Consider the following 18,124-nt stretch of genomic DNA (forward strand, 5'->3'; position numbering starts at 1 on the left):
AGAACAATGTATGAAAAAGTAGAGCACCATTGCAAGAAGTGCCTGAACCAAGTGAACCATTTGAACGAGTAGGACTAGATGTTGTAGGACTGTTGCCTAAGACTAAAGATGGAAACAAATACATATTGACAATGTTAGATCATTTCTCTAGATACCTTCTCATGATACCAACACCCGATCAGAGTGCTGAGACTATAGATAAAGATTTTGTAAAAGAATGGATTCTTAAGTTTGGATCACCAATAAGTAGAATTAGTGATCAAGAAACGAATTTTATGAGTGAATTACTTAAACAGACTTGTAAGCTCAAGTAAATAACTCAGTTAAGGACTACACCTGAAAGAAATGGAAGAGTCGACCGAGTCCACAGAACAATTATTAAAATGGTTAGCCATTATGTGAGCAGAAAACACGACAATTGGGATGTCTGTTTACTGTACTTGGTAAGTTGTTACAATGCCAAAATGCGCAACTCAACTGGCCTAAGACCATATGAGATCGGTTACAGAAGAAGAATGCATTCACCCTTGGACTTTGCACGATTGACTGCCGGAATCAGCAATGAACGTGTAAGGGCTCTAGCATGCAAGCTACAGGAATCATGGAGGGGAGCGAAACAGCAGCATCATCAATCCTTTCTCCAGCAAGCAAGACAACACGACCGCCAAGCAGCAATGCCACAGTATTGAGCTGGAGATCTTGTGTATCTGAGCAACATGGTGTTAAAGAAGAGTCAAGTCAAAAAGCTTAAGAAGTTTTGGAAAGGACCATATCCAATCTTGGAGGTGTTGTCGTCAGTCAGTCTTAAGCTTCAACTGCCCTTTTCGTTCGATTGTCGTTCATGTCAATTTTGTAATCTTTCTCCTCTTTTTAGGAGGAGAAAGAACGCTAGAGAGGATTGGCGTATTTGCTTACCTGAACAAGATGTGGATCTGTTAATTGATTTTGTAAATAATAAATATAGGCATTATGGAGCACGTAAATTCATTGCCAAGCTATGTGAAGTTGTAATATTTGACAACATGTGGTGCAGAGCGCAGAAGAGGGTGGAATACTGTGACAGGTGCCAAAAGGTACAAGCTAGTAACAGAATTATTCAGGGGCAGACGTACTGTATGGAACCCCAAAGCAAAATAGATTTAGTAGCAATAGATATTTTTGGCCCACTACCAGTTTCATGAGGAGGTTGTGAGTATGTTTTCATAACGGTAGATGGATTTACCAAATGTGTGAAATTTTATCAGTTTAAGAAGGCTAACTCTAAAGTAATTTATGTAAATTAGAGAAAAACTATTTTGTCAACATTGGTGTGCCAAAAGCTATTTTGTCAGATAATGGACCACAGTTTGTATCTAAGCATTGCATGCTTAAGTGAGAAAAACATAGAGCACATCAAAATTTCGGCCCATTTTCCACAGGGAACCATTTGTGAAAGAATCATCAAAGAACTTAACCATCTCTTTAGGACATACTGTCGTAAGAAGTACTAGGCATGGGCTAATTACTTGGGGTACATTAAGGAAGCAATTAATGATTTAAAACAGAATGCCACAAATTTTGCTCCAGTAGAATTAATGGGAGGGATTAGACCTAACAACATCCTATCTGATTTAGTAGAATTCCCTGAAATTACAGAATTGGATATGGAAGAAAAGGAGAAGGCAGCTCGTGTCAATTTTAGAAAAAAGTCGTTGGAAAGAAAAAGGAGACATGATGTGAAAGCTATTCCAACGAGCTTTCAGACTGTTGATCTAGTGCTAGTAAAGCCTAAGGAAAAATCTAAGAAACTTGCAGCTTAAACTAAGAAATTTACAGATGAGTATGTAGGACCCTTTAGAGTTATAGAGAAACTGCATGCTAATGCCTATAGACTGGTCTACGTGAAGTCACATAAACTATTTGGATTAATGAACTTTATTGATTTAAAGAGATATGCTCAGAAAGAAATCTAAAACCATAGTAACTACACTGGATTACTACCCTATTCTCCATTCCGCCTTGTTCCTCCAGGGTGTGTGTCTTGTATGTTGCGGTTAGGGCCCACAAAGTGCCCAGCTGATTGGCTTATTTCTTCAATTTTCGTTTTCATAAACTGGCCGTCTATCTGTCTCTTTAATCTATGTGTCCTAGCTTCCCCCATCCCCCTCCCTTTGGGAGTGGGAAAGGAACACTTTTCTATCTACTCATTGCAATTCCTTGTATTGACCATCAGCACTACCAATGGGTTACGGGCCTTTGAGTAATGTGAACACTGCGGCAAAAATGCTTCCCTCCTTTTTTTCCCTGGCATGAGGAAGAAGCACCACCAATTTCCAGCACTGTTTTTGGTTTCACCATTGACAGCATCCTTAGATGCTGATGATCATTCTTCTGCAGGCCCTTGTATGGACTCATAACGATACTATCTCGTTACAGACTCGTTGAGTATTGATCCTTAGTGTAGATGATCAGCAGAGAGGTTTTTCAGCCAAACAGCACAAACTTACATTGACACATTTGTTACATAGTGAACTAAGAGACTGACCAAACCTAACACATATATAAATGAGATTACTTGAAACCCACAGAGAGGTGGACTTGAGTGTATTTAATATTGTCAGTAGTGTATGTTTTCTTGAATGAAGTGTACCACATGGGCTTGAGAGCCACAAAAGTTCGCATGAGTTGTGCTTAATGTTTATCTATAAGAACCTTTTTTGTATGTACCATACATATACCATAGTAACTGACTGGTGTTAGAGGTGTTTTGAGAGCCACAGAAGTTGGCTGGAGTTAGTTTCAGTAACTTGTAATGAAGATCCTCAGTAATTGGCTAGAGGTTTCAGTACGTTAATATAAGGAATTTTTGTATTTTTCTGGAATATTGTATACGAAATATACAGAGCCACAGAGGTGGAATGAGTTACGTTCAAATTTTCTACATGAACTTTTGGTATGCTTTGCCAATAATAATACATTCTTCACGTAATACGTGTCTAATGTGAGGACTTTGATAAAGCCACAGAAGCTGGCGAGAATAATTTTCAGTAATTGTATAAGGACTGTTCGTTAGTGTGGCATTATCTATGTACAATATGTGGGTGATATGTTCTTTCAGAACTACTAAAGTGGGCATGAGTAATTTTCAGTAATTTTACAAAATTGCTTTTTCCTTTTATATAATGTATGCAGGAGTTGTTGCAGAACTGCAAAAGGTGGTCTGAATGGTGTTCAGTATGTTCAATGATTTTGTATCATTTGTGTAACATATAGTGATGTTTTTCAGAGCCATAGATGGTGGCAGGAATAATTATCAGTATATTTATTGATGTTGTGTTTTTCTTGAGGTATAATAGTTCATTTTACATGAAGTTATGGAGCTTAATTAGTAACTGTAAAAAATTGCTAAAGGAAAAATTCTTAGAGAAATTTATTTGTGGATTTTTGAATCAGCAATATCTGTAACAGCAACTCGCTTAATGATGAAAACAGATTTTGAAAAAGAATGCAGTGGTGGTGCCAATTTTGGGTACTGTTGATTTTTTGTTTTTAAGGGAAACAGTTAATTCACTTTTTACTGAGAGGATTAGTATTAAATTTAACTACTGTATATAAGATGATGGACTTTTTCGGAAAGAAGTTTTGAGAGCGGCGTCGTCTGCTAATTTCGTAATTAACCTATTTTCACTGCACTCACTGATGCTACAGTAGTTGATTTCGTGCTTTTGGTTCATTTTGATATTCATTTTGTTATTATCATTACTCCTTCTTTTCGTGACAAATAGTGAATATCCTGTCGCTACTTGTATGTTTTTCCCAGTGAGCTTTCTCCCACAAGTGTGGTCAGATATCTGAAAGCGAAAAATTATGTGTGTTTTACAATAACAGAAGAGTACTGATGCCCAGACTGTATACAGTACAAGTAACAACATATGTTGATAGAGCAGTTTTCATTAGATAATGTTTTGAGTGAAAAATCAGCTCTAATGAAGGAAAAAATACTGTTACTTACGACGTTATTAGTTATGTGAGAAAAACACCATGCAGAAGGTAAACAGGCTCTGTTTATTCATTTCTTTGTAAATATTGTTTGATGTGTTGGTATATTTTCCCTAGCAAATAAGTGTTTTTGTTTTGAAATGTTATTTCACTTCTCAGCACATTGCACACAAAATTTTCAAGGATATACCTTACGAAGTTTGCTTAGGCCATTAACAAACATTTTCGTTGATACTTCTTCAATTTCGGTACAATACTCCGACTTCTTGTACTGTGAAAGGTAACTGATAATCACACTTTCACTGTTCGACAATGGGCTTAATGAACTGACGTGATGTGACGGACGATGTGTATGCACTATGACATACCGGTTCTGCGACATGACACGATCGACAGTTTGAACTGAACTTTACATTTATCGAACTTTATTTTATGTTAAGACAAAAAATCGAGTGACGTAAATGACCAGCATGTAGCCATGTTTGCATGACTGTATTTGGAAAGCCACTGAGATGTTCCACACCATGGAGAGCTGCAGCTGAAATGAGCCAATGAGCACGAAAAAAAAAAAAAAAACTTGACATCGATCGATGTGCCAACCATTGATGGTTTGCGTGAAGACTGCCATTTGTAATGCATTTTGGAATGTTTTGATGCTGCGTTCGTTTTATTGAGGTCTTGTACGGATTAGTTTTACCCGATGTCAACATTGCACCTCAATGCAAACCATGTTAATGAGCCTAGGTGAGTTGGTTGTGCGGTTGGTTAAAAAATGTGTCTTGTCTTGAGGATAGATTTCTTGTAACAAGTCGTTGAAGAGAAATGGATCAGCATTGTAGGATGACAAAAGATTATGCCGAATTTCTACACTTTTACCGCAAACCAAAGATATTATTTACTCTAATCCTGACCAAAGATATTATTTGTGGAATGTATCTTTGGTTTTTTGGGAATGCGTGGGAAGGAAATTGGGAAGGATAGGATGTTTGTTTGAAATAACGTATCCAAGTATCAATTGATGTGATTGTGATAATTTTCATTCCATACATTGAATATGTTTGACGTACCTTTTCTGAACCTGTGTTGGAAACGGTGAAAGTGTTGTCTCTCATTATCAGTTTTTTTCATATTTGTTAAAGAATATTGAAACTCCGAGTGAAAGCTTTCCGTACGTTTTCCCAGCCCATAGATTGTATTGGTCTGGGCTACGAGAAAATATTTGTTGAAGCCATTTGTTACCTAAGTATCTATTACCACGGCTAACTCAACGAAGAAGTCATCGCGTAAGATGGCGATAGTGGAGCAGGAAGCCCTGAAGGTAAGTTTTTCCCTCTCCCACGTAATAAATATTGAAGTGCTTTGTTTTTGGAATTTGTCAGGTGTATTTTGACTGGTGATCTGAATCGTCCAGCGAAGATGGTATCGACTGTCCATTGTCACTCGTGAAGTAGCGATGGCGCATACAACGATTTTGAACATTTGAATTTGAAATGTCATGTTTCTTATATTTATGTTTTAATTTCAAATTTTCTTTTCATGTTTCGTTGTCTTTTTTTTCTTTTTCTGTGCAATTGTTTTTGTGTGTGATTGGCTGACCGTCGCGGCAGAACAACATGAAATTCGTTAAATGTTGTGACAACGTTGTCGCACGAACGCTTTTGAGGCATTGCTGAAAGTGTTTGCTGGTCCATCTGAAATGTTTAGTATTGTATTTATGAATTATATTACAGTAATTATCGTCATTCCTTCTGCATCAGATATGATAGTAGTTATGATTCTCTTCGTAATACTTTGAAAATCCATTACTGCAGTTTACACTGTTAGTTTCCCTTAGAATATTTAATATGATGTACAGTGGAGCTCATAAGCAACAGATCTGTAGTGTTTAAAACGTGTCCGTAGGATAGGATGAATTATCATTATTGCTGCGATTGTCAAGTAGCTGCTTGTATTGCCTTTTGTCAATATGTGTTAGAAAATAAAGTCTTAAAGATAATATGAAATAGTGGATACCAATTTTTAAAGAAACGAGTTAAATCCACAGTGGTCATTATGTAGATTTCAGTTGTTGTAACCGATCGAGGTTCATGCTCTTAAGGCCACAACTGTTCTTTTTCTGTGCTGCAGAAATAATATGTTCAGTCTCACACGGATTTGTGTACATAACCAGGATGGTAAATAGCTATGGAGCTGTAGAACTAGTCAGGAAATTGAATTTAAAACAATCTTTGGTGCAACTTACTGTGTAATGTAATACTATACATATTTCCCTGAAAGAATAATGGTATGAATAACCACTCACCACATTGTTTGGGTGTTAAGTGGTCACAACAATGATAAAAATAGTTTCAGAGTTTCTTCAAAGGGAACAAACTATCAAATTTGTGCATGCCAGGGATGGAGAAAAGGGATGCCGATGGCTGGAACCTGTCAATTGCTTAACACCTTAATTATATGGTAAATGAGTACATGTTCTTCTGTTATTATTGTTAATGTGTGTGCAGAGACTGATGTGTACACATGGCTTTGATGCCACAGATAAGAGCTAGTTGACTTTTTTTTTAACTGACGTTGATCCTGCCATGTCAATGGTCATTCAACTCTGGCATTGTTTTATGTATGTGAATAATACCATATTTTGGCTTCCATATTTAACTGTAGCTCTAGTTATGACTGGCTGGACTATTTCTCAGCTGAGAGAATGGCAAGAGGGGTTGTGATGTGTGAACAAATCTTTTGATTTGTTGGTTGCTTTATTATTATTCCATTTGTTTGTACTAAGCTTATGCTTAAAAAATGTTAATAATTGTGTTAGGTGCTGCTTTTCATCTTATCAAGAATTCGACCAATAGGCAGAAAAAGCTACTCCTGCAAAGCTTTTACCGTATTTGTGGCAAAATTTAATTACCTTCAGTTTAACCTACAATCCTCATAAATGCGAAGCTTTCATTAATCCAATTGTTGGTTTGATATATTAGAGTGCTTAACTAGGCATGGTGTTTGTTTGTTTCGCTAAATATCTGCTTTTAAACACAATTTTCTCTGAAGGTTGGTGAATATTCCTGTGTGTGATCTTAAGGTTCATTTTAGTGTAAGCAGTATATTATGCAGGGCTGCTTGATTCCTGTTAGTAGTGAGAATGTGTCAAAATGTACAAATTGCAACTTTTTTTTTACCTTGACTGAATGTAATCTGTAGACAGTTTGTTATACACACTCACATGCTGCTGCTGTTATTTCGTTTGGTAGCGTGATAAGAGGTCATCAGCACAAAAATCAACTTGAACCGGTAAGCTCACAACGAGAAATATACTGGACCAAGAGAAGCACATTTCAAAATAATGTGCAGAGTCTTAAAGTGTGAAAGAAACAAATCCTGTACTTCAGATTTGTTTTCAAAATGGAAAGATTCAAAACATATGCAAAGCTTCTTTTTCACGTAGACACTTAGCTAGTAAGTAAATACCTCATTTTGCAAGGCATTTAATTCAGAGAATTCTGCTTACAGAAAATAGCTATAAAAGAACTCTGATATAGGACAGTTCGGAGATTATTTCAAAGTAAACCACACAGATCTGAATCTTATTCATTGCACTTTGAAACTTTTGGTATGTTTGTATACTCAATTCCTGTGCTAAAAGATTTTAAATAAAACGCAACATTTTTCCCACCAACCAGCCAATTTAAGTTGCAGCCAGTAGGCAAGATAATGGCACAGAGAATTTAAAGTTTAATAAAACTTGAGATTTGTTTCTATTTAGTTGTATGGCCCAAATGAGTAATGCGAAATGATCATTGTACATCATTAGGCCTGGTGTAAAATTTGTGTAAGTTTGCATTCATCAAAAATACATAAGGAGTTTAAACTTTGCAGACATGGGTATTCTCACTGTTCCATTGTTATTGTAACAGAAGCTTTTGGAATTGTAGATGCTGTGTAGTAGTTTCCTCATATGAATAGGGAATACTGATGCGATACCAGCTGTCAGCCTTGACCCCTGACATCAACAATGGACACCACCAATTTGCACTTGCACAGCATAATAACCATTACACCAAACCATAAAAACACGAAGGAAAACAGTATCGTACCATTTATGTGCAGGTAATTCAACAAAAGATATTGTTCTAATGGGACAGCTTCTCGGAATTAGGTGTTTTTGGTCGGGGGCAAGTGAACAAAATGACATTCCTTGTAGTAAGCGTATAGCAAAACAATCACCTATGCAAAAAGCTGACAGGTAGCAAAATTTCTATTGATCTGTATAGCTCGAGAAAAAAAAAAAAAAAAAAAAAGTGTGTGTTTGTGAACACAACTTGAAGATCTAGCTAATATCTAAAACCTAACTGAACTAAAATAACAACAAAAGCAATGATATTCACCAAAATAAAGTGATAATTCTGAACTTCAACAAATAACCACTCCAAAAAATTATAAGAAACCATTTCAAAGCCTTACATTTCAAAAAGACAATTGTGTGCCCTAAAAAATGCCACTAATGAAACTCATTTATTTCTAATTGAAAGCCCCCGCCCCCAGCTATTACCTGTCCCTAACACAGTACCCAAATAAATATATAATAAAACAAAAATAACATTTATAAGTGGGCACAACAACTTTGGTCAGTTTTATTAATTCATTGCTCTGTTAAGACTTTTTAAGTATTTACCACAAAGGCTTTATAAGTGCAGAAATTTAGTTGTAATAGGTATGCTGCCACCCACAGTGTCAGCTAAAGAATAACTCATAAATTTCATATTAGTATCCATATCTAGCAACAAACTAAAAGAGATTGTTTTCAAACATTAACAATACAGAAAACTAATAATTCCAAAATGGAAATCAAATGAGTATCCAATAACACACTAACAAGAAGGGGAAAAAAATCCAAAGTGACATAAGCACTAAGTCTAATGCATCACTAACATCACTCGCATCACACACTTATAGCTCCCCAGACAACATAACACAATTTCCAAATGTCACACAGCATAGCTACATCATGAAACAAAGCTTTGTACTGCACAATTGGCTGCCAGATTTTCTATTATCAATCTGTCCTGTTCTCCGCCAGGCAGAAATTATGGCGGTTCTAACTTCTTAACAGTGTACCTAAAGGATTCATTGCTTCTGTACTTGTGCAGCATTGTTGCTTTGTACCACTGTTAACCAGTTAGCAGTAGCAGAAAGTTCCACTTTTTTACAAAAAGAAAAAAATTTACAAGTGTGAGCTATCATTCCTACCCACCATCTTTTACACATTACAATAATAGAAATTCTTCCGTGGAATTGGAGGAGTTGTCAGATTTATATTGTCTATTCTTTCTGCACTTGTATGACTTCATTTTTATTTATTTAAGGAAAAGTCATTGTTGTGGTGTGAGTATGCAGACTATATCTGGCATATGATACTTAGGTGCATATATTTCATTTTTTGGTCCAATCTGTGCTTAAAAAATAGCAGGTGATCTGTTTCAAATATTTTATTGGAATAATGTATCTTATGATTTCTAAGTGTACAATGTAGAGAGCACACTACTTTGGCAGCAGAATGTGCAACAACAGTGGTACCCATGTGTAAAGATGGTTCACTTGCAATAAATTCATCAGCAAGTTCTCTCTCTCTCTCTCTCTCTCTCTCTCTCTCTCTCCTGCTATACAGGAAGTACACAACAAACATTGATACAGTGATCAACATATTGTGCACTGTTTTTAGCAGAAGGATGGCAATCTGTCTCTGAAAGCATGCTGTCAGCTTTTTTAGGAACAAACGAAACTTTATTTGTCTCTGAAAAACATATTTCACAGCATTTTTAACACAACCGGTGATTAAAATCTGGAATTTAGACACACCTACAAACTGTTATCTGGATAAAAGTTGAGTCGTCATGGCTGAGGAAGTAATGTTGCTGACTTATTTTTTCAGTATCTGGCCTTCGAGGGGGATTTGGGGAGACAGGAGAAAGACCTTGCGCTTTCTGTGATCTGGTAACCATGGTACAACCCCATATTTTTTACACTGAATGAAATTTTATCGGAAATTAAACTTGAGGAAACATGGTGTGTATTAGAATTGAAGAGACTGAGCTGTGGACTCTTACTGTTTTGCAGATCATGTGATCTGATATGTATATGAACTTGAAATTTCACTTTGAGAAAGAAAATGTCACAAATTTTAAACAACAGTAGCAACACAGTGTGCATTTCGTCTCTTCAAACTTAAACTATTTATATGTGCATTTGTCCTGATGTGTAAGTATTACTCTTCTGTTAAAGTGTATATTACATGGAGGTGGCTTTATATGTGCTTCAATGTACATACACAAGCATTTCCAAAATATATTGTATCCGTAACTAAAGGACATTTCACATGTTAGCATGGGTATGTTTTGTCAGCTGAAAGATACATAAATTTGATCCCCAGGGATAATCAGTATCATGTCAGGCAGGGCAGTTATCTCCATAGTTTTGAATGTTATTGAATTTAGCATATGTTAAAAGTTTTCTCCAAAAAAATTCCTGACCCAAAATACAGCCCTCCGAAGATGACACTACGAACATCATTTTGGAAAAAAAATTTAAAATGCTGTATCTCTGTAGGAGTTGCAGATATTTTGTGAGAGGCTTTTTAATTTGAAAGATAATTGCATTATGATTACAATGGTATCCTCTGTTTGGATATACCTGTCAAAGTTCTTTTACTGTTACCTTTTTTATTTTTTTAATAATTTACAGATTATTTTCAGAAATGTAGTACTATATTCTCTGTAAAGGAGAGCTCCTACCTTTAAGTCGGACAGGTTTTAGTTCTAAATGTTTTTAAAAATTGGGTAACGTATGGTTTCACTGGCGTTGTTTCTTACTATTTTCATTGTTGCAGATATTTCTTGTTACAGATTCTTGTCAGTTTCTTTGCTGTGGATGTTTATTACAGGTGTCTGTATTGTAGTTGTTCAGTGCTAATTTGTTTGCTGAAGAGGCTTCTAAGAAATCTGAGACGTGCAGTGAGTTCTGTGCTTTCATGAGTAATTTGCCTGTTGACACAGGCGCAGTGTCTTTTGTGAAAAGGTCTGTTTGAAATGTCTTCTGACTGGGGCCACAGGAGAGTGAAGTGTGCTGACTATTCGCATATCCATGAAAGAGTGATATGTTGAGACAAACAAGAAAAAGAGACTTTGTTCAGGTTGGGAATAAGTGTTATCATGTGAAGACTGTTTCAAAGTGAAGATGTATTCAGTGACGACTTTTTGTGTTCTAAATGTTTTGACAGTATAACAACAATGATAGTATCGGAACAAGGTGAAGCCTTCCCATGGTGCAGATGATGCAGATTTTGTATCAATAGAGGAAGAATTAAATATCCTGAATCAGACAATTACAGAGGCAGGTTTTAGTTCTGTTAAGAAACTGTGGTCAGTGAAGATGAGTCATAAGCTCCATGCATCAACAAAAGTGCAGGGAGATTACTAAACTGTGGCTGTGAATACCAACAAAACTGACTACACTCTTCAAAGTAGAAATTCCATCTTCAGAAGAAAATGAACCAGTGCACTCTTGCACCTCTTGCCAGGAATTTTTCACAAATATCAATTCAGCTGTTGAATATTGTGCATCCTACAGTGATAAGGTGCAAGTTCTACCTATTATTCCAGAGACATTAAAAAAAAAAAAAAAAAAATTTTGAACCCCGTTCCATCAGTATCAAAGTACATGGTAGACAAATCAAGAAATGTGAGGTCTGTAAATGGAGTCTTTGGGAGACCAGATTCCTATTATGATCATCCTGTAGAAGCAGCTCAAGTTCAAATAGTGCATTCATTTTATCTGGAAGATAAATGGGACTGTTTTCACCAGAGTGCCAACAAATAGACACACTATAACTGAAACAGTTGAAGGTCAAAAAGTTGTGAAAGTGAAGAGATACATGACTCGCAGTATTAAAGAAACTTTTCAATTTATAAGAGCAACTATACCGCTTCACATATTGAAAGATCAAAGTTTTATGTACTATGACCCAAGTGAATAGTTCCACACCCACCTTGAGATGTCTGTCTGTGTGTAGTGCGCGAATTTTGAACTTAGTGTGGTAACTTTGAAGAACTTATTGGATCATGTGACATCTTGGTTGGGTGTGTGAAATCATTTGTAGTCTGCGACGTAAAGTGAGAGACTTGTTTGTTTCAAGAATGTGGTGACTACACTGGAAAGAGAGGACTGTCTTGACAGACAATTGGCATGGAATATCTAGCAGATAACTCTGCAGAAATTACATGTGTAACATGGAAGGAAAATAAACAAATTAAGAAAACTGTCGGCTTTGAAGGTTGCATTGATGAACTTGGTAAATGGTTAATGAAAGCAGTAACACACCAGCATCCGAAGAAATTGCAGCAACACATTGCAGACATGAAAGGGAGTGTACAGGCTGAAGAACTATGTTTAGTGCTTCACTTTTGCTGAGAACTGGTCTGTAATTCTCCCATGAGAAGTACAAGGGTATCATTGGAGTAATGATCAGGTTTCAATTTTTTACGAGATTGACATATTTACAAAACAAGACCACAAGTGTCGCTGTTATAAGCGAGGACACAGGATGTGACTCAGCACATGCTTTGCTAGCAATGCCCAAAATTATTCAACTGCAAACAGGGGCAGAGAAGATCATCATTTCTGATGGTGCTCCTAGACATTTTAAAACCTGTTACCACCTGTTTGAATTGAGTAAGTTGCTTGTTCCAACTGTCTGGGGGGTACAGGGCTACTGGTCACGGGAAGGGGCCTTGTGAGTGTGTATGAGGCCTGCTGAAGTACCATGCTACAAAACGTAATTATTCCAGACCAAATACAGCCTTGATTCAGAATGCTGAGAATTTTACAAGAGTTGTGAAATCTTACACATCCACAGCCCTTGTTCTTTTGTCCAAAGAGGAAATCTGATAATTCCGTGAGCAGCAAAAAGAAGAATGGTCCAAACAAACTACTCCTGAAAAAGGAATTTAGAAGACACATTTTTGGACTCAAAGTGATGGGCGAAATTGTATTGCAAGCACTTTAAAGAGTAAGAAAGAAGAAATTTCATTCATTTGGCCAACATCTCAGAAACGGAAGGATTCACAACCTGAGAAGGGGGATATTTGTGGCGTGTGTATGACTATGACTGGCTGATTGCAGAGATGGACAAGCTGCTGGATATAGGTTTCCAGCTGAAGGCCAGCAACAACGCCATCAGTGCTCATTTCCCATTCACAATGTTTTGAAGTCTGTAAGCGCTCCAGTTCCTATTGGTTCAGCAGGAAGGCATAACTCAGCAGTGGAACACATTTTTAGTTCATTGACTGGCCAATTTCAGTACAAAACAGATTGCACAGAAGTTGTATAAATTGAAACCTTAAAGTCTTTGGACCTTTCACATACATTTTGGAACATTTAAAATGCTTGAAAAATGAATCTGATAGGTTACTTGTTTTTTTTTTTTTCCAAAATTAAAATTATATTAAATAAGGATAGGTTTTGACTTTTTATGAGCCTGTTACGTGATAAAGTGGTAATAAAACAGGTTTTATGTATGGCAAAAATTTCGGTTCCCAGAATGAGATTTTCACTCTGCAGCGGAGTGTGCGCTGATATGAAACTTCCTGGCAGATTAAAACTGTGTGCCCGACCGAGACTCGAACTCGGGACCTCTGCCTTTCGCGGGCAAGTGCTCTACCAACTGAGCTACCGAAGCACGACTCACACCCGGCACTCACAGCTTTACTTCTGCCAGTACCTCGTCTCCTACCTTCCAAACTTTACAGAAGCTCTCCTGTGAACCATGCAGAAGTAGCACTCCTGAAAGAAAGGATATTGGGGAGACATGGCTTAGCCACAGCCTGGGGTATGTTTCCAGAATGAGATTTTCACTCTGCAGCGGAGTGTGCGCTGATATTTGGAAGATAGGAGACGAGGTACTGGCAGAAGTAAAGCTGTGAGTGCCGGGCGTGAGTCGTGCTTCGGTAGCTCAGTTGGTAGAGCACTTGCCTGCGAAAGGCAAAGGTCCCGAGTTCGAGTCTCGGTCAGGCACACAGTTTTAATCTGCCAGGAAGTTTCAAAAATTTCGGTTGTTTATAAAACCTCTTCAAACTAAAAGTGGAAGCTCTCTTTCTCAGGGAATGTAGAACTATATGGTACTAATCAACAGAAAAAAATTCAAAATTTTATAGATTGGCATTATTAAAAAAAAATTGTTTCCATACATTATTTAAAAATGTTCTGAATGCTACAGTAAAAGAATTTGACTTGTAAGTCCAAAAGGAAGATTTCTTGGTAATCATAAAGCAATTAACTTATCTTTCAAATAAAAAATCAACAAAATATCTAGAACTGCTCCAGAGATACGGCATTTTATAATTTTTTCCAAAATTTGCCTCTTCAAAGTTGTATGCACAGTCTCATCTGCGGAGGCTGTATCTGGGAGCATACATTTTATTTTGAGAAAACAAAACAAAACAACAAAATTTTAAAAAACTGCATGTTCCTTACTTATTCCTTCATTTTAACACATGCTAAATTCAATAACATCTGAGACTGTGAAGGTAAGACTTTTTCTTAGCCTGCCTGAATTGATATGGACTGTGCCCCCAGTTGGAGTAGTTTTTTTTATTTGTATTTCTGTGTCTTCGGTAATGATGGAGACTGTGTCTGTCTTTGTACAGTTGCTCACATCTGAAGAACTGGGCCACTTATAGTTGTATATTTCTTTTTATTTTTAATACTATAGGGTCAATGCATATGAAGTGATACAATGAGTGTTTCTTGACCTTTTGTAAATATTTTGATTTTTTTATATGTGATTACACTATAATTGAAAAGTGCGAAACAGTTTTAAAAAAATTTCTTTCACCGTTATTGATAAGGGCTTGATGGTTATTGGATTTGGAGACATTAGTGTTAAATTGAATATTTATGCATCGGGTTAAGTTAAAACATTGCAATTGACATGGTTGTTTTTAGGAAAGTATCCTCAGCAACATTGTGTATTATGCTAAATACCTTATATTTGAAAATAACCAGCCAAATTTGCCTTCAAAGTTTGGTTTTGAAAATTTAGAAAATCCACTTTCTAGATCCAGAAATAACAACCAGTTATTGATTTGTCAGTGTGTTTTTTCTCTAGTTAGATACCATAAGCTAGCTGCCTTATATGCAGCCAAAACACTGACAAATGTTTCCTTTATGTTTCGCAAAGTTTGGGGCTATTTATGTCTGGTGGAACTAAATGTAATAATTTGATTTTTGTACATCTATATGATAGCAAAGTACTGTAAAAATTTCAACATTGATATTTGACTGTGAACAAAGGTATGAATGTTTGAAAATGAGGAAGTAATTTACATTATGCTGCATTTGATGTTATGGTTGTTGCCTATTTAAATGGTTTATTGTTTCATTGTAGCAAAATTTAGGTGTAACTTATATTTCATTAACACTATCATCCCTTAGTATTATTTATTTTAAATAATAAAATGTTAAACAGAGCTTTTCTTGAGTTCTTTGTTAAAAAATTGTCTATGTACATCTAGGTTTATTCTCAGTTAAGTAGCACATTATTAAAAGTTCAAAATGATAAAAGGGAAATAAGAAACGTCTTAAATTTCTTAGTTGTTGAGAAGGCTACAGTTTTGTGCATGAGTTTAGTTCTCAAGACGAGTGTGTACAGAAGCTCTGTGGACAGAATTAAGTCTGCCCAGGAGCCAAGTAGTCAGTGAGAAGCCTATACGTGAACTGTGTACTTCCATTACATTTGCTAGGTGTGGCATTATTGTAGTCAGTTTGTTCAGAAACCTCTGTTAGAGTGAATGCACATACTTAATTGAAAGTGTAGAATGTTTTATGTGCTTTTGTTTGAAAGATAATGGAACACAATAAAATGGATGAACGGTACTCTATTGGACAGATAGTAAGTGAAGTGTGTGACAAAGCAGTTCATGGTTCAGTTTCAAAAAAACTTAACATGGTAATGACATAGACAAACTTTGTTTAATTTACTGCGAGTAGGTTCTTTTGTATCATCAGGGTATGAGTATCATGAGAACAAATATCTTCTGAAGTACAATATCTCTCTCTCTCTCTCTCTCTCTCTCTCTCTCTCTCTCAAATGCTCTGATCCACTCAAAGTTCATAAAAAGCCAATTATTAAAGGTTTGAGGGAAGTAAAACTTGAACATTTGTATCTGGAAATTTTAATGTGATTCCTAGATATTCCCTGTGCCCACATTGTTACTCAGGAATATTTATCGTTAATCGAAGACCATAATCATGTAACCTTGATGATGACATTTATATTCCTAATGAGTAAGCTATTAGGATGTTGGATGTTTCTTATTCTAATTTAGTGGTGTCTCCTGTATTGAAAATAAAAGTAAGGATAGGAAAAAGAGCTATTGAAAGCAAGGTACAACGAATTTCAGACAAAATTAGAAGAGACTTAGAATCGTGCTTTAATAATGCTGATACCAACAGTATTTCTAAAAAAAGAAGAGAACACATCTCCAGAACCATCCGATACTGAGTATTTGAGCTTAATCGAGAAATTAAAAAGAAAGTGTTCAATGACTCGTAAAGAGGAAAAAGTGAAAGTTATAAATTTGCTCCCTGACTCATGGTCAAGAGAAAATAAATAGTTTGAGTTCAATTGTTCTGATCATTTGGTTAGACTAACATGAAAATTAGTTTTAGAGCAAGGCAAAAGTTTTAGGAAGGAAGAAAGGAGTAGGTATAAGTGGAGAAACAGCTGAAGAGAACCAGCAGTTTTTTTGAAGATGATGAAAACAGAATGTTCCGAGGTAGCAAAGATAGCAAGAGAGTTGTTATGAATGGAGTAAGTAACAAAGCATAAACGACTAATGCTGTCAGATGTAAATGAACTTTATGTAGCTTTCAAAAATGCTCATCCTGAATGTAAAATTGGAAGCTCAAAATTTTGTGACCTTCACTGTAAGTTGTGTATTTTGGCTGACTCCTCATGTTTGTATCATCAAAATGTCAAACTGATGATTGCGGGTGCAAAATTCAGTTATGTTAGCTGCAAAGAGTTATTGGATTTATGGATTGCGATAGGCTTACTTGTAATTATGACTGCATGATGAGTTTGTGTGATAAATGTCCTGGTAAAGAAATTGCTCTTGACTTGTTGAAGGGATCTGAGGGGGAAATGCTTGACAATGTTACCTTCAAACAGACGGTCACAACCAACACCACTGCAATATATCTCGTGAAGAATACTTTGAATCTTTAATTGAGAACTTAGAAAATCTCAAGTCGCATCTTTATGAAACCGGGTGCATAGTCCTAGCTGATTTTACAGAAAACTTTACATTTGTGGATAAGGATAAAATATGAGGATACCACTGGGTCAATGACCAGGCAACAGTGCATCGATTTCTTCTGTACTTCGAAAATGAGGTTTGCAGTTCTTCAGTTTGTATTCTAAGCGACTACTTGGAGGACAACATTTCAGTTGTCCATGTGTTTCAAAAGTATGTAATAAATTACATAAAAGTAAAGTTGTTAAAGGTTGAGAAGTTGATATATTCTTCAGATGGAAGTGGTAGTCAATACAAGAACAAAAAGAATTTTTCAAATCTTTACAACAGCAAAGTATATTTTTGGTTAGAGGTTTTTGCCACTTGCCATGGTAAAGTTGCATGTGATGCAGTAGAAAGTACAACAATACATGAAATGAGTAAAGCCAGCCTACAGAGATAGACCACAGACCTAATTATTACAATAGAGTACATGTATGCCTTTTTCAAGGTTAATATTAAAGGCAACACCTGTTTTCTCATCAAGAAAGAAGAGGCAATTTTCCATATCAAAATGGCATTTTAAACCAGATTTGAAAACTGTACAGCAATAAAAGGGCCAAAGCAATTCCACAAATTCGTTGGCATTACAGAAAACTTAGTTTGATGCTATGTAACATAATAAACTGAAATTTATGAGAATCATTGTATCAGTGAAATTACTTCCGTCTTTAACATTGTATGACATAGCGGCATATGTGTGTGATGGACAACAGTAGCTTGCACAGGTTGAAAGAATAAGTTTGGAAAAAAATGATGTTTTGTGCATTTTTACCACCCTGTTGACCCAAGAAACCCACTCA

At 36.1% G+C, this 18,124-nt stretch overlaps 1 protein-coding gene across 3 annotated transcripts in view; it reads left to right on the forward strand.

Moving 5' to 3' along the window:
* Window positions 1-4,880: 4,880 nt before the first annotated feature.
* LOC126273465 (E3 SUMO-protein ligase PIAS3) overlaps window positions 4,881-18,124 on the forward strand; it is a 231,086-nt gene continuing 217,842 nt past the window's right edge. The window contains exon 1 of one of the 3 annotated variants that reach the window (XM_049977025.1): window positions 4,881-5,296. In XM_049977025.1, coding sequence (XP_049832982.1) covers window positions 5,267-5,296 — 30 coding nt within the window. In that variant the 5' untranslated portion in view covers window positions 4,881-5,266. Of the gene's footprint in view, window positions 5,297-5,398; window positions 5,677-18,124 lie in introns of those variants that run through there. The other 2 variants (XM_049977027.1, XM_049977026.1) reach the window with 2 other exon arrangements.

The sequence above is a fragment of the Schistocerca gregaria genome, chromosome 5 (genome assembly GCF_023897955.1).
Source record: "Schistocerca gregaria isolate iqSchGreg1 chromosome 5, iqSchGreg1.2, whole genome shotgun sequence".
NCBI lineage: Eukaryota > Metazoa > Arthropoda > Insecta > Orthoptera > Acrididae > Schistocerca > Schistocerca gregaria.